The sequence below is a fragment of the Peromyscus leucopus genome, chromosome 7 (genome assembly GCF_004664715.2).
Source record: "Peromyscus leucopus breed LL Stock chromosome 7, UCI_PerLeu_2.1, whole genome shotgun sequence".
Lineage (NCBI taxonomy): Eukaryota > Metazoa > Chordata > Mammalia > Rodentia > Cricetidae > Peromyscus > Peromyscus leucopus.
The window spans coordinates 30105787-30124962 of NC_051069.1; the positions used below are offsets into that span (position 1 = coordinate 30105787).

Here is a 19176-nt window from a genome sequence, read left to right on the forward strand (position 1 = left end):
CCCCGACCCAGGAAAAGACAGAGTGCGAGGTGAGGCCTGATTTTTTTTTCCAGTCGCATTTGAGAAATTCGCTGTGTCAGAGAAACTAAAAGACTAAGCAAACCCCCTGAAAATCCAAGCCTGATTATTTCATCCACGTGGCACCAGAACAAGCCAGAGGGGTGTGGGGGGGCGGCGGGGGAAGAGTCACCCGCCCCGCCCTTAATGGGAGGAAGGGATTTGCCCCGAGCGCAAACTCCGGACAAGGCCTGGCCGGTGGCGGGGCGCGGCGGGAGGGAGGGACCCAGAGAAAGCCAGCGTCGGCCGGCCACAAAGCGGCTGAGCCGCGGTCCCCAACCCCCGCCCCTCTCTGGGCCACGGCGGTCCCTTTAAGGGCCAAGAGGTGTGCGGTCTCTTTAAGGCAGGTCCTGGTGGTTTCTGTTTTCTGAAGGAAGTGACGGGGGGTGGGATTGAATGAAAAGTGCTGAACGGAGTCCGGAGCTCAGGAGTCTGGGCGGCTGGGGCCGCGGCGATCGGGGGGACACGCACGGGGGCCGCTGTCCGGGACTCGGGGTGCGTGGCTGAACGCGGCCCACGTGCGTTCGCAGCACGTCGTGGGGACCTCGGGGATGAGTCGCCCCTCCTGAGGAGGCGACCTGCCGGGAATCCCTGAACCGGACCCCTTAACTTGGAGCGAACTTTGCAGGCGCGCCTCCCCTCCCCCACGCGGCGCGCCGGGGCCCCCGGGGATGCGGCCCCCCGGCCGCCGCGACGTCCCCTCGGCGCGCCCCGCGCTGCCGCTGCTGCCGCTGTTGCTGCTGCTGCTGTCGCCGCTGCTGCTTGGGGCGCCGCGCGGCGTGGACGCGGGGAGCAGCGCGCCGGCGGAGCTGCGGGTCCGTGTGAGGCTGCCCGACGGCCAGGTGACCGAGGAGAGCCTGCAGGCGGACAGCGACGCCGACAGCATCAGCCTCGAGCTGCGCAAACCCGACGGCACTCTCATCTCCTTCACCGCCGATTTCAAGAAGGTGAGGCACCCTCCCTGGTCCTGTTCCATCCCCGCCCCACCCCCGGGGAGGGAGGCTTTCGAGCTTAACTGTCGGAGGTCGCAGACACCCCTAAGCCTGCGGAAGAGAAATGCAGCGCGGGAAGGGGGACGTGACTTGCCCAAGGTCACGCCAGGCTCCCTCTCTGTAACTCTCCAGCACCCAGATCTGGGTCCTTTATCCTCTTCAATGAACTCCTGTGCTAACAACCCCTCGAGCCTTGTGTTACTTGGCTCTGAGTAATCAAGGCCCCTCTCGTGCACTGATCAGCTAGCTCCCGGGTCTGCTTCCTTCTCGGCACTCCCAGCTGATACTCCGACAGAAGTGCACGTTAACAATGCTTCCCTTCTTGCAACAGTTTTTCTGTGACTGCAGGGGGAAATCCACAGGTGGCCTCGCGGACCTTGGCCCGCCCTGTAGCTGTGAGTGTGGTATGAAGTTAGGTCCCTTTCCTTTTCGGTACTTGGCAAGGAAGTGATTTCAAGACCTCCAGCCCTGGAGCACCATTCCGGGGGGTCATTTTCCCTGCAGAGCTGTCGGCCCCTGGTCCCGCCCAAGGCTAGGAGCAGCTCTCTCCTCTGTGACCTGGAGAGCTGGGAAGCTTGGGGCAAGAGGAAGACCTAGGAAGGGTTGGGAGAGGGGAGGGCAGGGGAGGCCTCTTCACTTGGAAAATGTGGTCAGTGTCTCAGCCAAGCCTGGCAAGGGCTAGTGAAGTCCACAGTTTCACCCTCTCTGTATTCATTCTCTCTCTCTCTCTCTCTCTCTCTCTCTCTCTCTCTCTCTCTCTCTCTCTCCCTCCCTCCCTCCCTCCCTCCCTCCCTCCCTCCCTCTCTCTCTCTCTGTCTCTCTCTGCCGTGGGGGTGGGGTGCAGTGTTGTGGAGGGAGTCAGAAGAGGGAGAGAAGTGCTAGGATTATCAGGAAATGGAACTCTGTGTGTGTGTGTGTGTGTGTGTGTGTGTGTGTGTGTGTGTGTGTGTGTGTGTGTGTGTGTGTGCTGGGTGACAAACAGTGACCCAACCACAGAAACATCTTGAAGAAAAGAAGATGTATAAGTTTTTGGTGAAGGGCGATTCCCTCACTCCTGCCATCTCGGTGCTCAGGAGCCCAAGATAGGAGGAACACAAGTTCAAGTCTAGCCGGGATTATAGAGTGAGAGGAGACCCTGTCTTGTGGGGTCCAGGGGAGAAATCTTCTAATCATCTACTCTCACCCCTAAAAGAAGGCACCATGCCCCTCTATCTTTGGGGGGAGACAGACGTAAGGCATATTAAATAGCTGGGCAGCGGAGAGACCCAGTACCCAGCAGCCCCCTCACTCTTGCTTCTGTGAAACTGGGAGTTAGTTGGAGAGCTTGGGAGGAGGGGGCAGAGGATGGGCAGCCAGCTAGAGACCCCATGAGACTGACGTGGATTGCAGAGGTGCAGAGGAGAGCCAGCATTGGGTGGAGTAGGGGTGAGGCTGGACCAGGGGTGAGGCTGGACTGGTGATCTGGCCCGGGCCCAGGGAGTCATCTTGACAGAGGACTTAGCGGAATGCTTGCCACACAGGCTCAAACTGCGATCTTAGATGCTAGCTACTAGGGCAGATGACCCTGCTTGTCCACCTGAATTAGGAACATTTTATCTGTGGTATTCTGGGCTCGGAAGACGCAAATGGAGGCGGAATCAATCACGAGTGGGGATCTAATCTCTCCTCTAAGCCCTCTGACCTAAAAGCCAGCCACAGAATGTACTGTTAGTGTCCCACCCTCCTGCCCAGTGGCCCGGTGGGGTGATCACCCTGCAGCCTTAAAGATTTATCTATCCCTAGGCAAGACTTCTGATAGCCTAGCTGGGCGGGGCGTGAAGGGCAGGACTTTAATGGAGGTTTTCTAGCCTCTGGCTACAAAAGGTTGTTATTGCTCTGCTGTGAAAGGAGACCAGGGCAGAAAACAGGAGGCTGTGACGGGGTGGTAGTGACCTGCCGTGGGGGTTGGACTGAGCGTGGGGTTGGGGACCCTCTGGCTGGGCAGTTGGAGGGAACATTCAGAGTTGATGGCCGGAGCTCACTTTAATCGCCACAATGGCTCAAACTTTCACCTAATTTTCCAAAGTCTACTTTTCAGGTTAGCCGCTGACACAGAGCTGGCATTTCACACCTGCTCCTGGCATCTCCAATTTCATGTGTGGGGGGTGTGGGAGTGTAAGTCACAGAGAGTGGAAAGCCAGCTGTCAGAGGATTTCTAGGCTCTTCTTTGGCTCAGGACATGGTGGAGTTGGGTACATGGGGACCGGGGAGGACAGTGTTTAGTCTATTCCAGCGTGTTGCTTCTACTGGCCAGAGCCACTCTGTGCCCCGTCCGTCCTTCTCCCACAGGGTGCTTGTTGCTCATTTCTCCAGGCCTTTTTTTTTTTTTTTTTTTTTTTTGGTTAGCTCTCCACTGGAAAGCTCTGCCTAGAAGTAATGAAGTTTCCTGTAGAAAATGGCCCAGAAGTTGGGTTTTTGTGTACCATGCCCATTAAGGGCTGCTTTAGGGAAAAAAATCCTGAATCCTTTTGGAACTACTGATGTTTGCCATCTGATCACCATCGGGAGAGACAGTACAGACTGAATGAGACAAGTCTGGTTTACCACCTGAGAGCTGGTCAACCTCCAGACCAGCTATCTGGTCTCTCTGGGCCTGCATCTCTTCGTCTGAAAGATGTGTTAATATTGGTGCCTGGCCTGCGGTCACGGACAGAGCTGAACAGGGAGCAAAGTGCATGTAGTATGCTCCCTCTGCTTCTGGTGCCATGTCGCGTGCTCAGGACACGAGAAACCCTCGGCTCCGAAGCTGTCTTACGCCACCTTTCAGCCAGCTTCCTCCCTGTTCAGCTTGGATGGAAGAGGTTGAAGCGTAGGCAAGAGATCACAAAGAAAATCATCACTGAGCCTGCAAAAGACGAGAGTCCCTCGATGTCACCCATTTTCTTTCTGCCTTGGAGACAAGGTCTCCAAATACAGTCTAGACTGACCTTGGCCTTGAACTCCCTGTGTGATCCAGATTGCTCCGAAGCTTTTGTTTTATCTTTTTTTTTTTTTTTTTTTTTTTTTTTTTTTTTTTTTTTTTTTTTTTTTTTGAGACAGAGTCTCACTACGTAGTATGACAAAACTCCACTTGGGGAGATGCTATACACAGGTCTGCTTACCCCAAAGTATAAATAGCACCAAAGCCCAACTTGGTGAACCAGTGAATTTTATTTTATTGGGATTACTTAGGAATATGGGTGAGGGGTTACTTACGAGAGCAGAAATGACTCAAAGACAGATGTATCACCAAGGTGCACCCCAGCATGACTGACCACTCACAAAGCTGGGAAGCTGGATTACACTGCACAGCCTGCAGGCCACTCAGCAGGTTGGAGAGCGACCTTTCCGGGTGCCTCAGTTGTTCTAAACTTCTTTCGGGCAGTTCCTCTGGCTTTTGTTTCTCCCAGGCAGCTGGGCTGGTCTTAGTCTTCTTTGAAGTGCAGCTTTTATTGTTTACCCTGGCAGGGAGGGTCTAGTGAATCTGGTCAGTTTCAGGGACTTCCTGAAGCTGTTTTGAGTTGCTTACCTTCCTTCCAGGAGCTTCCCTGCAGGATGGACTGTTTTACAGTCCCTGCAGGAAACTGTTACACAAGACTAAGCCTTCAACTCTCGATCCTCTTGTCTAATTCACAGTCTCGAGTGATAGATTTATAGGTGTGGGCCTCCACTGACTACGACCTTCTCCTGGGAGCTGCTGGGTCAGTGGCCAGCCAGTGCCCGCTTCCTCCCCAGGGCAGCAGTCCACCCTGGCCTAAGCGAACTCAAGGCTTTGTGACACCCCGCGCAGGAGGGGTCCCAGCTCTTACACCCCTTCTTCTCAGCCCTGCCTTCCTTCCCAGGTGGGCACCCAACACTGACTATTCTTCTCCATGCTTGCACCTTGACCCAAAGCTGGTAAAGCAGTCAGTCACCAGTGTGCTATGGGACGCTGGAGCCGACTTGGGCAGATCCCATGAGCAGCATGGACTGGTACGTGGCTGTCCTGTGTCACCTGGAGCCCTTCCTCAGGCTGACACTCACCAGGCTGACTGAGCTGTAACTCTGAAAGAATGCCAGTACGATATATGGTTGAGTGGCTTTGAAGAGTCATCCGGAAAGTTTGCAGGCTCCCCATACCTGAACGGAATGGAACCCCATCTCACTAAATCAGGACATCTGAACACGAGAGTCAGGCACAGGGTTCTTTAAGTTGAGTGCCAGCCTGGGCTAAAAAGGGGTGGGGTGGGATGGCGGGTTGTGGATGGGGCTCAGTTGATAGTTTTTTGCCTTCCGTGCAGGAGACCCTGGGTTTGATTCTCAGCACCACATAAATTGAGCATGGTTGTGCACATCTGCAATTCTGGCACTTGGGAAGTGGAGGCAGGATGATTAGTAGTTCAGGGTCATCCTCAGCTACAGGGTGAGTTCAGGACCAGCCTGGGCTACATGAGACCCATTTTGAAAACAAGCAGTGTGAATCTGTTGTTCTCCCTTTGCTGACTGTGTTTTGGTGCTGGGGACTGGAGCCAGGGCCTTTGGCATGCTGCCGCCTGAGCCTCACATGCTTATACCCCGCCCCGCCCCCACCCCCAGGCCCCAATGTGCTGTAAGCAGCGTTTATACTTTGGGCCTAAATTTATATGCCCTCCACATAGGAACTCTAACTCCTAATGCACACAGTGAGTAACGTTCCTTGTCACTCCGAGCCCTACATATATCCACTGTGTGTATATTGTCACCGAGCACAGTAATGCAGGCATGCCGCCACCCCAGTCTCTCTCTGGCTGCTTATCTGTCAGCCCTCTTGGTGGCTCCCTCCCCCATGCTATCTCTGTCCAAGCTCTCTGTCCCCCTGTCTGAATGTCCAAAAGCAGGGGAAGGAATGAGTCACGTCCCAAGCAGCCTGCTGTGGGGCTGGCCACAAGGGGAAGATGGGGTTGCAAGATATGGAAAAAGTCATGTGTGACTGCCCCAGGGTGGTGGGGAGGTAGGAGGAGAAGAAGAACCCCCACTCCAAAGGTGAGGAAGCAAAGGGTTGGTTAGGCCGGAACCTGGGAGGGAATGCCAATATCAAGAGCCACACAGTGCTGTGGCTTAGCTCAGGGTTACTCCAAGGGGTCAAGAACCCCAGGGAGATTAGAAACTTGCTTTCTGTCCTGGGTACCAATGGGTAAGTGGAAGCCAGAGGTGAGAACCATCCAGAAAGCATCAGATTCCCTGTCCCAGGATCAAAGGTGGGGTTCCTGTGGGATGTAGTCAGTGAGGATCTGCAGTGTTTACATGGACACTGTCCCAAGAGAATGTCACATCACACACGTGTAGAACAAGAAGAGAAGATTTTAAGGTCCTAAGTCCTACCCTGTCTGTGCTGGGCCCTCTATGGTTTGGCACGGAAGACATGTAATAGATTAGAAATCTCCAGTAGCAGAGGACAGTTAAAAAAAAAAAAAAAAAAAAAAAAAAAAGCACTTTTGTGGTTTGGGTATGTGTGTGCGCAGGGGGTGGGTGTATGCATGTGTGTGTGTTCCTGCGTGTATAGATGCATGTTGGAAGCCAAAGGCTGACATCAAGTGTCTCCCTCACTTTCCACCCTATGGTTTTGAATCAGGGTTCTCTCACTGAACCTGGAGCTCCTGGATTCAGCGAGAGGAGCTGGCCAGTGAGCTCCGGGGATTCTCTTCCTGCCCAGCACTAACACAGGTAGGTAGGTGTGTGCAGTCATGCTCTTTCCACAGGTACTGGGAGTCTGAACTCAGGCCCCGACGCCTGCATGGCGGGCAGTTTACCAACTGAACCATCACTCTGCTCCCCAAAAGTGCTTCCTGAGAACTTTTAGAGCCCAGAGCATTTTCTCAGGAGTTTGCAGGAAGTAAAGAGACCAGGCTGTGTATGTGGGGCTCTTGGGTCCAGTTCTCGTCCTCCTTCCATATCTGATGAACTCCTCCTTGGGTCAGGGTACAAAGTCTTTTTTTTTTTTTTTTTAAGATTTATTTTATTTATTATATAACTGTGTTCTTTCTGCAAGTTTGCCTGTACTCCAGAAGAGGAGATTGGATCTCATTATAGATGGCTGTGAGCCACCACGTGGTTGCTGGGAATTGAACTCACGACCTCTGGAAGGGCAGTCAGTGCTCGTAACTTCTGAGCCATCTCTCCAGCCCCCTGGATACCAAGTCTTGGCTGTGGTTCAAGTGTGCTCCCTGGCCTATGGCTGACATCTCCCATCCCTGATGGAGATGCTGTGTCCAGATGGAGTCTTTATCCTGACTCCTGGTGAAAACCACCACCTGGAGCCGAAAGTGTAGCCTGCTGCAGAGGGAAAAGGGGGATTAGAGCAGGCTTTCTCTTTGGGCTGCCAACCAGCTCCCAAATATAAACACAGACTTATTAATTATGAGTGCTCGGCCTTAGCTTAGGCTTGTTTCTAGCTAGCTCTTTTTTTTCTTTTTAACTTAAATTAACCCATTTCTATTAACCTATGTACTGCTCGTTTAGCTCATCTACATATTGTCCATCCTCTTTCTTGCTTCCTCAGTATCTGGCTGGCTGGTCCCTGGTTGCCTACCAGGGTAGTATCTGCCTGCCAGCCTCAGCTATCCCTCCTCTGCCTAGCTATAGACTGGTCAGCTTTTTATTAGACCACTCATGTGCCTTCGGCAGGCAAGGGGAAACAGTAACACATCTTTACTAGCTAAACAAAGGCAGCCTAAACAAAAGCAATGCATCTTTACATAATTAAACAAATGCAGCATAAAAAATGCAACACATCTTTACATAGTTAGACAGTTCTTCTGCAACACAAACAAATACAACACATCTTTACTTAGTTAAACAAACACATATTCTATTCCACAACAGGGGATGGGTGGAATTTGTTCTTGGACTCCTCAGTCTGCAGAGTAGTGGGTAAGCTCGCACAGACACCTACCTACTCCACAGGCAGGCAGGCAGATGACCCAGCCTGGCGATGCAGACTCTATGGGAACGTGGCATCCTGCGTTCTACAGTCACTCTGCTCACATATGTGGTCTTAATTTTGTCTGCACTACTGCATCCTGAGGCACTTTTGCCTCCATCCTGCAGATGCACAGACTGAGCTTGGAAGTGACATTGGTGACAAGACCAGACAGCTGGTAGTGACTCAGGATTAGCTCCCAGAGATCCTTGTACCACATTCCGACTGACTGGGCTGCTCTGGCCCTCTGAGTGGGTTCCTTCGAGAAGGATGAGACACACTGTGGAGGGGCAGAAGGAGTGTGGGAGAACCCTAGTGCACAGGAATTCACAAACACCTATTTACATGCAGTTGGTGTGGGCCCCGTTCCCCCAAACTCATAATTCCCGGGGAATCCAGGATTGATCCCTCGGCAGTGCTCTGGGTGGCTCTAGAGTGTGAAAGGCCAGGCTGGGTAGGTCCCAAATACTGCCAGTCACTCTGCCTTAGCCTCTGTGAGCCTGGGCTCCATGCTGTGGCTCTCCAGGGCAGAGTAACTGAGGGCTTCTGCAGAACAAGGGACCTATGAGACTCGTATGTAATTCCAACTTTTTTTCTTTCTGCACCAGGGACCAATTCATCACTGGGAGCGTCTGTCCTTTAAATTGGCAAATGTTTACTTACCTGTCACTGGGGATTCGGATGAAGGGCAGGGGATGAAGGAGGCTGGACTCTAAGTGAGAGGGAAGTGTGGCGCCCCGTGTCAGGAGCCCTGAGTCAGCTAGACAGTGGGGAGCAGCTGATCCACATAAAGCCTCACATTGTTCCCCCGGGCCAGTCAGGATGGTGGTGACCTTTGGGATTTTTGGCTGACAGGGCATGAGGGGCTCTTGGGAAGGCTGGGAACTGGCAGTGAGGGGCACAGGTCCAGGGTGGTAGTTGTACTAACCCTATGACAAGAAGCCTCTGTCCACCACGTCCGTGTGTACAGACAGTGGGGGATGCCTGCGTCTCCTGTAGCATCCATCCCAGCTCTGGGTTGAGTGCATCCACACCTACTCCTGGGAGAGAGCTAGACAGAGTTGCAGAGGGGTTCCTGAATCTGCCCTCCCCTGCCCCAGCCTAGGAAATCTGGCCCCTGTCTCCTCATGAAGCAGTCCCAGCCAGGAGCTGAGGAATAAATATTTAGATTGGCTCAGCCTGGGCCCCAGAGTCACGCGCTCTGGTGATGAGGAGACAGGGATGGCAGAACACAGTCCCAGAAGGCAGGGAGCCCCGACCATCCAGTAGCTAGGGGAGAGGTGGGGCTGAGTACTGCTTTGTGCAGGCCCTGGAGCAGTGGCCAGTCACACACACACACACACACACACACACACACACAACCGTTCTGCTCCCATGGGGTGGGGCGGGGTGGGGCTTAGTTCTCAACTGTACTGTAGTGGGAAGTGATGAGGAGGGGTGTCCCGAGAGCACTGGGAGCTAGGAGCTGGAATCTAGGAGCCTAGAAGACTGAGGGGAGCTGAGGTGATGGTGTGTGACTGAGAACACCTGTGTGAGCCAGAGCCTGCTGGGCATGAAAGTGGAGCAGAGGATTCGGTGAGGGGTGTGTGTGTGTGTGTGTGTGTGTGTGTGTGTGTGTGTGTGTCCCGAGGGTAGGGAAAGCTGGGATAAATTTGGGTGTGTCCGTAACAGTGGCCCAAGCAAAAGCAGTGTGTCGCCCTCTTACCTAACTGAGTCTAAAAGGCAGCCGTGGAGGGGCATGCTGCTCCTGTCTTGGCCCATCACGGTCCAGGCCTCCCTCCCCCAGCAGGAAGTACTCCCTGAGCCTCTCTGAGGAAGCAGCCTGGAGGGCCCACACAGGGTGTCTTCTGTCACGGGTGTTTTCCCAGGGCAGCTGTCTGCAGTCACTTCCCTGTTCCCGTGGAACCCCATCAGAGTAGCCCCTCTCTCTGGGAAACACAGTGGGTCTCACGAAGATGGAATGGTCGGGGAGGGCACAGAGGGGTGGTGCATCCCCATAGCGTGAAGCAGAACACCGGACTAAGAGTTGGAAAGTCTGGGTTTCTGGTGCTGGTCCCGCTGTGTGACTAGAGAAGTCCCTTCTCCTCTGGAACTTCGCTGAGACATCAACCACATGATCCCCTAAAGTCTGACCTCTTAGAATGCAAAATAGCCCTTGGCTATCAGCCTGCAGGAGTGGAGTCCTTGGCTATCACCCCCCACTCCCCTTGTAGGTAAGGCCAAGAAGATAGGGCTTGGAGATTGTGGAGGCTGAATCCATTCACACAGCCAGTGGACATGGAGCTTCTGCCCTGTGCCAGCCCCTGGCTACCACATACACCGGCTCCAGCCACTTGTCTCTGACCCCAGAGCCAGACCACAGAGGGCCTGGATGAATCATTGCCAGGCAGATATAATGCCAGGACAGCGTACACTCTCCCGTGCACAGCCTCAAACTGAGTGGAAGCCAAATGTGAACCAGACTCCACACCAGCCCCAGGCTCAGAACCCACCAGTGACTTCCAGGGACCCACAAAGTTAAGCCCAGACTGGAGTGGGTTCCTAGACCCCAAATCCTGCCGCTCAGCCACCTCCCACCCTCCCTCTCCATCTCACCTGGCCCTGGTACACTCCCACCGCTGGCCTGGGCACCCCTTCATACTCTTGCTCATTTGTCTGGGCATGGTCAGGAGAATGCCATGTGCTCCGGGCCTGGAGGAATGAGTCTGGGAGGGAATTTAAATGAGGCAGGCGGGGCACTGGGAAGGTGCCTCTATGGACTGGAGGTCATGACCTTGAACCGTGCCTGAGCGGGTGGTACGTGGGAGCTGAGGTCTAAGGAAGGATCCCTTCTGTCCACCTTCCTTAGGTGTGGGGCATCCCCAGAGAGTAATGGACTCACAGAAAGGTCCAGGAAGTGACTCAACACTGCCCATTCAAGGAACTGTATTTCAATGTATAAGCAACATGGGAGTTACTGTGGGCAGAGCCTGGGATGCCAGGGTCTAGAGTGTACTTTATTGTGAAGCTGGTGACATTAAATGCTGAAGTGACAGCAATATGGAGGGGCGATTGGATGTCCTACCTCACTCTTGGCCCAAGAACCACTGACCCCCCACCCCCACTGAGGGGAGCCTTCCTCCCCTCCCTCCACCCCAGCCCTGTCCTTACAAGAACAGTTACGCCCTTATCCATCCTTTGTATCCATAGCAGTCAGCATAAACTTCAGCTCCAGGCCTCATTCCTGGCACTGAAGTTGATAGCCTCAGGAGTCCTATAATGACAGGGCCCTTGGACGTGGCCATTCCTTTGCCTTTCCAGAAGCTTGTGAAAGCCCTGCCTCGGGGAATGCTAGTCAGTGCTGTCCTGCTTATTTCCTGCTTGCAAGCCTCGCAGGGGTCACCTGACCTGCCTTGGTCATCAGTCCATCAATAGAACAATCTTTACCTGGAATAGATGGCGTCAGGAACAAGGGATTGCGGCATCAGGATTGCGGCATCAGGGCGGGGGGACTCAGAGTCCCACCCCGTGTTCCGAGTCCTTGCACTCTTTCACTGCTCACAGCAGTCCCGCAAGGTGGGACTCTCACTGGGCCTATTTTGCAAGTGTGAAAACGGAGACTGGGAAACCTTACATAGATTTCCCCCCAAGGTTATGTGGCCAGAAGCAGCGAGGCCAGGGGCCAAAGCAGGGGACCCTGGCTGTTAATATTCCATCTTAGCTACTGTGGTGTATTCAAGCCTACCTTGGCCTCAGCTACAGAGAGGAGTTCAACCCTCCCTGCCCCTGCCTGGCCTCTTCTTGCTGTATGCCACAGGACTTCCTTATGGGCTGAAGGTTCCTGGGAGAATGGTTCCTTATGGAGCCCTCCTAGTTTGGGAGGCCCAGACGCTGAACCTCTCTCCACTGCCAAAGGCTCTTGCCCTGTTGTGCTGTCTGCCTTGAGCGTCTGACAACATCTAGATGAATCATCCCAGGGGACTCTAGGCAAGGAGAGAGGCTGGAAGCCAGGTTCCCATCTGCCGTGGACTTAACATCTGTCAGGATGTTCCCAAAGCAGAGGAGCTCCGTCACACTGTCCTTCTGTCTGTTCTGGAGCCTTGCTATTGGGCCAGGCATGGTTCAGGATGTGATGCCCACCCCCTCCCTGGGACCAGCAAAGGACGTGTGGCTGTGGGGAACAATAGGATCAAGAAGACTGGAGAACCTGTAAAGGGTTTTTCACAGTGCAGGCAGGTGGGGTAGGAGGTGTAATCCTGCCTCGTCTTTTATTTGCATCAGGCTGTTTGTTAGACACACATAGGAAGAGCAGGAGCTGCCCTGTCCTTAGGCAGTCAACCAAGGATCCAGGGATAGTGGCCGAATGAGTATGATGGGAAATGAGCCAGGTTCTGGTCCTGTCTGCCATTCACTGGCTCTATGGGCCTGAGCTTCAGTTCATTCATCCTTCCCCCCTCCCTCCTTTCTTCCCTAGTTCCATTTTTCCCTTCATTTTTCTTTTGAAACAAAATCTATGTAGCCCAGGTTCAAACTGGCAATCCTCCTGCCTCCACCTCCCAAGTACTAGAGATATACCACACCTACTCAGCCCATTTCTTTAGTTTAGCATCAGGGAAGTTAGACTAGTTGATCCAGGAAGCAACTGTACTTTCTGGGAAAAGAGCTCAGCTTTTCGACAGCCTAGACTACCTGGGTTAAAATCCCAGCTGTGCTTCCCCTAAGTCCATGACCTTGAGCGGGTTACCCAATCCAAGCTCTGTCATAGTCGAGCTCTCCTCCTATTGAGACTGCAGATAAGATGTTGCAATCTGTTTGACACACTGTAACAGCAGTTTCTCTTTCCCGGTTATCAAAGCAGTGAAACTTTGTCCTACAATCACAGAGGGCTTCCTCCGCCTTGGTGAGAAGTCCTCCTTCCTGCTGCACCCAGGCAGCTTCCCAGCTTGGTAGCATCTGGTGGTTGTCATTGTTGTTGGTATCTAATTCGGAAACAGGGAAGGAACTCAAGCACATTTTGTTTGTGTGTGTGCGTGCGCACGCACGCGTGCACTCATGTATGCATGTGTTTGAGTGTGTGCACACAAGCAGACATGCATTCATGTATGCCCAGGTACACATCTGTGCACCTGCATGTGAACAGGTATGCACCTGCATGTGTGGAGGAGGCCAGTGGTCAACTTTGGGTGTCATTGTTTATCCTTTTTTCATGGATTAGACTAGCGTGGCTAACCAGAAAGCTCCAGGGATCCTCCAGTGTCTACCTCCCCAGGGCTGGTATTACAAGCACACACCACCACACCCTCTTTTTACATGGGTGCTGATAATTGAACTGAAGTCCTCATGTTTGTATGACAAGCAGGTCATCCACTGAGCTGTCTTATCAACTCCTCAAGCAGAGCTCTTCAGTCTCTGGTCTGGTTCTAAATGTTCATTGCCTTCCACTGCTTATGGTGGGCAGGTGGCACAGTGCCCACTGAGCCCCTCAGCAGCCCGGAGACCACCCGGTAGTTAGTACGGGTATCATAGAGAAGATGGTGGTATCCAGATAGCATTCCCACAAGGGTCAGAGCTGAAAATACCAGTGAGGTGGACTTTGGATCCTGCATGAGGCGCCTCCCAGGTATTGCCTGACTCAGACTCTCGGAGGCGGAGATCTGGTGTGGATCCCCACCTGACAGGACTGTGCCTGGAATGGGATCTGGCACCAGCAGATCAGCCTCCAGTGTCCCCTCGGCCGACCCGAGTGGATGGAAGATCAGATGGCCCAGGCTGGCAGGACAAGGAGATGCCAGCACGGTGACCCAAGGAGGGATTTCCTGTCCAGAGGAAGTGGGAGTTAAGCCAGGCTGACTCACCTTCCTTCCAAGGCTCTGGATGAGGAGGAGCCTCGTGGAACCTTTTTCACCAGCCAAGCCTCAGTTTCTCTCTTCTAGGAAATCGCTCTCCACATTCCCATCCCCACTTGTTGCATTTATGATAAAGTCATTGTATAAAGTAATTTCTAGTAAAAGTGCAAGAGAGATCGCTTGTAGAGTTACAGTATGAGTAAAATCCACAACAGTATAGAAGAGGATCAGCCAGGAGTGGTGGCGCACGCCTTTAATCCCAGCACTCAGGAGGCAGAGGCAGACGGATCTCTGAGTTCAAGGCCAGCCTGGTCTACATAGTGAGCTCCAGGACAGCCAGGGCTAGGTAGAGAAATCCTGTTTCAATCAAAACAAAGATGATGGGCACTTGTCCCAGGTCATCAGTGACATTTGCTGGTCGCTCCAACGAGGACAGTAACCTCTGCTTGTGGTGCTAAGTACTAACGTGCCAGGTACAAGAGCTGTCACAGTGAGGCCTGGAAAAGCCTGGGGCAGCTACTGTATACAGCCTGGTGGTGGGACCCTCCGCCTCCCTGTCTATGTCTAGAATCCCAGGGAACACCCTGACCTTGTTCCCCGAATACTTGGACCTGAGCAGTTATACAGTACGCCCTCAATGGAGGGGGCTCCTGGTGAGGCAGCCCAGGGTACAAGTGCTGAGCAATGAAAAGCCCAGGGATGCATCTCCCAGTGCCAGGGAAGAGCCATAGGCATAGGGACCAGGAAGGTTCCCAGCCATAGTGGCTGAGGCCAGCGTGCCCCCATGGCGGGAGGCTTCACAGATTGAGACCTCTTCTGACTGGGACCTCCTCACTTCCTTCTCCCCTCAGGAACAGAGTTAGGAATGTAATAGGCGAGAAGGACAAGGTGCTTGGGATAGGGGTGGGGTGGGGGGCGGGGTGCAGGAGGATGTAGCAGAGGGTTCTAGCTGCAACCAGCCTGCAGACACACTGTCTGAGGCTCTGCTGCCTCTTCCTGCTCCAGCCTCCCTCGTGCATGCAGTGAGTCAGAACAGGAAGGTGCTCTGGGCCCATTGGTCATGCCATGAGTACCCCCATGGGGAAAGGGGAAGTGGGGGGGGGGAAGGTAAGCCATTCCAGCCTTGGAAGGCAGCCACAGCTGCAGCCGGCTGCTTCCACCCCACAGTCTCTGATGGAGGTGGGGGTGGGGGTGGGGCAGGGGCCAGGCTGACTGCAGAATACCCAGAGATGTTCTGAGGCTCTTCCCAAAAGCTACAGAGTGCCATAGAGAAAGCTCTGGAATGGGTGCTTATGAAAAGTATAGTCCCTCCCCCATGGTGCTCTGCCCAGTGGTCTCGGGACCCTGCCTGACCCACTCTGATTAAGAACACTGAGGTGCCTACTGAGGGGAGATATCAGTGCCAGAAACAGGTGCTGTCTTTTTTGAGATGAAGGTCTGGTGAGAGGGTTCACTTTGTCAATTTTCCAGAAAGCTGTGGAAACATTCAGGGTGTGATCTTCGAAGTCACGGGTATACATGGAAAAGAGAAGCAGTTTCCTAGGGCAGGGGAAGGAGGTGTCTTTGGGGAAGACACTGGGACAGTAACCAGGCCCGTCCTCCCCAGGACTGGTCTGGGGCCCTCACTCCAGCTGGTCTCCATCGTCCGCCCTTCCCCCTCAGGACGTGAAGATCTTCCGAGCCCTGATCCTGGGGGAGCTGGAGAAGGGGCAGAGTCAGTTCCAGGCGCTCTGCTTTGTCACCCGGCTGCACCACAATGAGATCATCCCCAGTGAGGCCATGGCCAAGCTCCGGCAGGTGAGCACCCACCCCAGGCTTGCCTGGCCAGGCCCTGACCCAGAACCCCCACCTCTGCGGTCACCCTGTCCTCATTCAAACTTGGCCTCTCTCACATCCTGTTCTTCCTCCCCGTACTCTCCTCACTGAGAGTCCTGATCCCCTGATTTTGCTCCAGGCCAGACTGACTACAGAGCCCCAGATCTTTAGTCTGCACTGAGCCCCAACTCTCAGGTCACCCCAAGCTGCTGGCCCAGGTCCCACCTCCTTGTGGGTGGAGAGAGGGGCATGGACTCTGAAGAGGGATTGAATATCACCTCTCCCCATGTCCCTCATTAGCTAGTGACACTGGACCAATGACCTTGCCTTTAAAGCCTCAGTCTCCTCGTTGAGGATGCAGGAAAGAATCAGAACACACCTGTGAGAGTGTGTCAGACTGTTTGCAGCCTTTCGACCCACTGACCTGCCTGGATCCCTCCCTGGAGTTGCAGCTTCCCATAGCCCATCTAGGCTGACCGGGGCAGGAGGCCTGCCTGGTGGTATCTTCCCCTCCAGGGCCCTTACCCTTTGCCTGCCCTTCTTGGAAAGACTTAGTTCCTTGCATTCAGAAAGCACATGACCCACACTGTCATGTACCCCAGAACAGCTTGCTTAGGCTACCTACCCCTAGCCTATCTCCCAGCTGTATCTTGCACTTATCAATCAGCAAGCCCTAGAAGTTAGTTCTAAGGACAGCCACTCGTGAGTAGAGAAGCCAGAAAAAGCCTTAACTGCCCTTAGGGCATCAGTTTCTCAGGGGTTGGGGCTAGGTGCCTCTCCACTGCCTTGGGCTCCATGGACCTGAGATCAAGGAGGGCATGATAGGAGATATTCCCATCTTGCACCTACAGAAAAACCCCCGTGCCGTGCGGCAGGCTGAAGAAGTGCGGGGTCTGGAGCAGTTACACATGGACATCGCCGTGAACTTCAGCCAGGGGGGCCTGCTGAGTCCTCATATCCACAATGTCTGTGCAGAGGCCACTGATGCCATCTACACCCGCCAGGAAGATGTCCGCTTCTGGACGGAGCGAGGTCAGCTGGGGGCTGCCCTGGGTGGGAAGAGGGAGGAGCCCTTTAACTGAGTGACTCTTCACTGTGTTCAGGAGAGAGTTACTGAGTCCCTTCAGGGATGGACCACACAGGCACGCCCAGTATGGACACCCAGTTGCTGCAGCTGGTAGTGGGTAGATCTGTACAGCACCAGTTAAGTGTAAGCGTGTAGTCATGAGTGACAGGCATTCTCAGGGGAGGGTGAGATCCCCCAAGGTAGGCTGTGATATGTCAGGAAGGCTTCTGGAGGAGGTGGTGCCTGTGTAGCTAGAATGAGAAAACTCACAAAAGACAGCCTGCCAGGTCCTGTGAAAGGAGAGCCATCTCTACATTCTTGTCGCTACCCATAGTGAGGACACAGATGTTCCTGCTAGCATGTCTGCTGGCACCTCTCAGAAGTCAGCATCTCACCATTCCTGGTTGCCAGCATCTCTCCCAGAATCCTTAGGGCCTCCCCCCAGCTCTGCAGGACCCCTCTGCCACTCTGCTGGCCCTTCTCCAGGTCCTGTGTGGGGAAGGGACGAGGAGATTCAAGCTGCTTGCTCCTGGGGCCTTCTGCTCAGCCAGATGCATAGAGAGAAGCCTGCCCCTCCCAAAGCAAGGCTGGACTTTGTGACCGTGCCCATTACACACCTTTCTCCACCAGACCACACCCCAAATAAAGGCCTGACGCCAGCACCCCCAGAAGCTGTTCCTTCCCATGGCCGCTCAGCAGAGCCCTGGCCCAGGCCTCTGTCACCTGCTCAGCATTCATCATGCATGTTGTTCTCATGTCCATCCTCACTCTGCTTCTGCTGTCCCATCCCCACCCTGCCCACTCAGGTGACATCCTTTAGGTAGTTTTATTTAAAGCATTGGTGGCCACATGGCCCCGGGGTAGGCTGTGAAATCAGACATCCTGGTTTGGGTCCTGACCCGTCTTTCATGGTATGACCTTGTCAGTAAACTTCTCTGGACCAGTTTTGAAACCCTGGCACACAGTTGAGACTCAGTGGATGAGGATGACTGTGATTTAGTGTATCCCATTAGCCTTGCCTCAGGCCCGGGTCTCACCTCTGTGTCCGTCCCCAGGGTGGCCTTGGGAGGGGTGACAGGAGAGAAGGTTGTTCCGGACTGTAGACGTTCCTACTTTCTTCATGCTTGTCTCTTCCCCCAGGTGTGGACAGTTCTGTGTTCGAGGTTCTGCCCAAGGAGCAGGTGGAATTGCCTCGCTGTGGGCAAGTGAGGGACCGAGGGAAGCCCTGCGCCTGCCGCTACAGCCTGAGCCTGGCCTGGTACCCTTGCATGCTCAAGTACTGCCACAGCCGTGACCGGCCAGCACCCTACAAGTGCGGCATCCGAAGCTGCAGGAAAAACTACAGCTTTGACTTCTACGTACCTCAGAGGCAGCTGTGCCTCTGGGATGAGGACCCCTAGCAGTGGGGAGCAGAGAACCAAGGAGAGCTGCTCGGGCCCACAAGTTCTTCACCGGCCACCAGAGGGCGTTAGCAACCCTATCTGGGGCCTTAGGGCCCTTCCTGTGCCTCTGAGGTTGAAGCCAGGGGCTCATCTGCATGACTGTGAACGGGTGTCGCCCAGCAGGGACAACCTTGGGCAGCCCTGATGCCTACCTGTGCCCATCTGGGGGACTGAGAGGGATCAGCCGTTCTCCAGACTGGTACCCTCCCCGCTTCCTGTCCCCTGAAATGTCCCACATACATGCAATCAAAGATGCACCAGCCTTGGCTTCTTTTGTGGGATTTGTGCCAGGGCCGTGTGCTCCTGCATCCTACCTTCCCATCAGCAAGGCGACCGTTGACCGGAGAGGGACTTCTGGAGTCTCGTGCCCCAGCTCCCATGTCTGAAGTGCCTTCTCTCTGCCCCGGAGGCAGCGGGGATCCGGGAAACTGCTGCCCCTGAGACTGCCACGTGTGCCTTTCCTGGGACCCAGCTTCCAGCCTCCAAGTCTTCCTCCCTTTGGACTGAAGTACTTTGGACAGGGTTCTGGGACAGGAAGGGAGCATGAAGTACAAGGAAAACTTGAATTCCAGATTTTTAATACAAAATATTTATCATTTGTACCAGAAATAAAAGTGTTTTAAAGTTTTCACTCACCTAATGGCGCTAGCCTGGGAGATCCGAGAGAACTTTTGTCCAATGCTGCCACCTAGTGTCAGAAATGTGCCTCTACACAATTAGTGCCAGTCTGGGCAAACCAACTTCGAAAGCTCCTATTGTGTGCTCTGTGAGAGGCGCTGTGCTTGAGATGATGAAACAAGAGGACCGGGAAGGCTCAGTAGTTAAGAGCACTTGCTGCTCTTCCAGAGGACCCAAGTTCAATTCCTAGCACCCACGGTGAGGGTGGAGAGGTTGACAGACACCCGAAACCCCAGCATAATGGGGATCTGCCACTTTTTTATGGCTTCCAGTACTCCCATACATTAAAAAAAAAAAAAAATCTTGGGGCTAGAGCAGTGGTTCTCAACCTCCCTAATGATGTGCA

The 19176-nt window shown here is 54.0% G+C and overlaps 1 protein-coding gene across 1 annotated transcript; it reads left to right on the forward strand.

Annotated features, from left to right (window-relative positions):
* The first annotated feature begins 257 nt into the window (after positions 1-257).
* Oaf (out at first homolog) lies at positions 258-18792 on the forward strand. The gene is made up of 4 exons (XM_028866319.2): positions 258-1004; positions 15492-15626; positions 16496-16676; positions 17851-18792. The coding sequence occupies exons 1-4, from the start codon at positions 729-731 to the stop codon at positions 18108-18110; spliced, it is 852 nt and encodes a 283-aa protein (XP_028722152.1). The 5' UTR covers positions 258-728; the 3' UTR covers positions 18111-18792.
* The last annotated feature ends 384 nt before the right edge of the window (positions 18793-19176 follow it).